General features: G+C 41.7%; 1 protein-coding gene across 1 annotated transcript in view; it reads right to left on the bottom strand.

Moving 5' to 3' along the window:
• The window catches only part of LOC118327766 (phosphatidylinositol 3,4,5-trisphosphate 3-phosphatase and dual-specificity protein phosphatase PTEN-like), a gene marked incomplete at its 5' end in the record, with an annotated part of 6,486 nt that extends 5,833 nt beyond the window's left edge, over positions 1-653 (bottom strand). The window contains 2 exon segments of the mRNA XM_035661200.1: positions 224-390; positions 512-653. Coding sequence (XP_035517093.1) covers positions 224-390; positions 512-653 — 309 coding nt within the window.
• Positions 654-1,464: the final 811 nt, after the last annotated feature.

Below are 1,464 nucleotides of genomic sequence, written 5' to 3'. Positions count from 1 at the left end.
CAGAGAACCAGCAGAGGAGCTTCATGGCTAAAGTCTCAGTGTCCCTCGCCAACGTACTCTCCTCACACTGATAATGCGTCAGCGTTACCTTTCACTCTACTCTGAACTGGGGGAGACTCGTCGTGATAAAATACTATCCCTAAGCTTAGAAGTGCCAAATTAACTAATGAAGTATAATAAAATAAGATCTGCATCAACATTTAAAATCACTCCTCCTCCTCACCTTCTTCATCATCTTGTTCTGTTTGTGGAAGAACTCCACCTTGATGTCTCCACAGACAGGAAGTGGCTGCGGGAACTCAAACAGCATCAGTTTGTCTTCCCGGCGGGTGTTGGCGGGGTTTGATGTGTGGATCTTCACCTTCAGCTGGTACACTACAAACTGTGGATCTGCACCACAAACAACAATAAATATTGTTGTTTGTCTCATATATCTTTATTGTCTCATATATCTTTATTATATTGTCTCATATATCTGACCACAGACAGACAGACAGACAGACAGACTCACTGCAGGTTCCTCCAGTGAACATGGGGATAGTTTCAAACAGCATCTTGTGGAAGAGCAGAGCGACCGGTTTGTACAGCAGCTGGTTCCTCAGCAGGAAGCTGTAATAGATGACGTATCGCCGCTGACTGGGGATGGTCACACCCTGCGCGCGCACACACACACACACACACACACACACAGTAAGAAGTGGATCATTAATATCGAGCTTTAAACTTGCTTATACTTCTCTTATTTTAGGCATTTTCCTTATGGAGTTCTGTACTGTATTTTTGGGGTAACCTGACTCAACTCTTCCCACTGACTCACATCACTTCAGGTGATCTGCACTCGACATACTCTGAACTTATGTAAAATTCTAAAAACTTAATAGAGTGATGAAATCAGGTCAGGTGACAGGTGTTGACCCGATTTAAAGCAACATTATAACTATTCCACCTTAAAATAACAGCGTAATTTCGATGCCACGCTGTAATAAGGTGAATGCTGCACAATCTCGGGCTGTGGGTACGATATCCCATGAAACACTGGATCATATTTATCAGCAGTAAATGTACAAAAGAGAAAATAAGGTAGGTCTCTTTCAGTGTTTCCTGATTAAATGTTAAATGTTTTCTGGTTGACCCTCGGGTGTCCTCAGACTGCGCCGACTCAACTCTCTAACTTAGAGTTTCCTGATGGACAGTGACGTAGCTGCTAACAGGGTGCTAACTACAGAGGGACTGAGGCTCATATACATACATACATACATATAGTATATGCTATTTTTTCCATGCATTCTGTATCTTCATCATCATGAATCATACGTACAATTGGGCTAATACTAATGAATGATTCATGCCTGACGGTGATCTAATTCACTTTATTAACGATCATGGTAATTTTAATCAATATCCAGGTTTTTCCATGAACCGCACTAAGCTGGTTTAAGTCATTTATCAGATCGTTCTCAGTTT

Source organism: Morone saxatilis, unplaced genomic scaffold, assembly GCF_004916995.1.
Source record: "Morone saxatilis isolate NCDOM2014 unplaced genomic scaffold, NCSU_SB_2.0 Contig1, whole genome shotgun sequence".
Taxonomy (NCBI): Eukaryota; Metazoa; Chordata; class Actinopteri; family Moronidae; genus Morone; species Morone saxatilis.
Note: the sequence above shows the minus strand (reverse complement) of the source record. Positions and strands in the feature narration are given on the sequence as shown.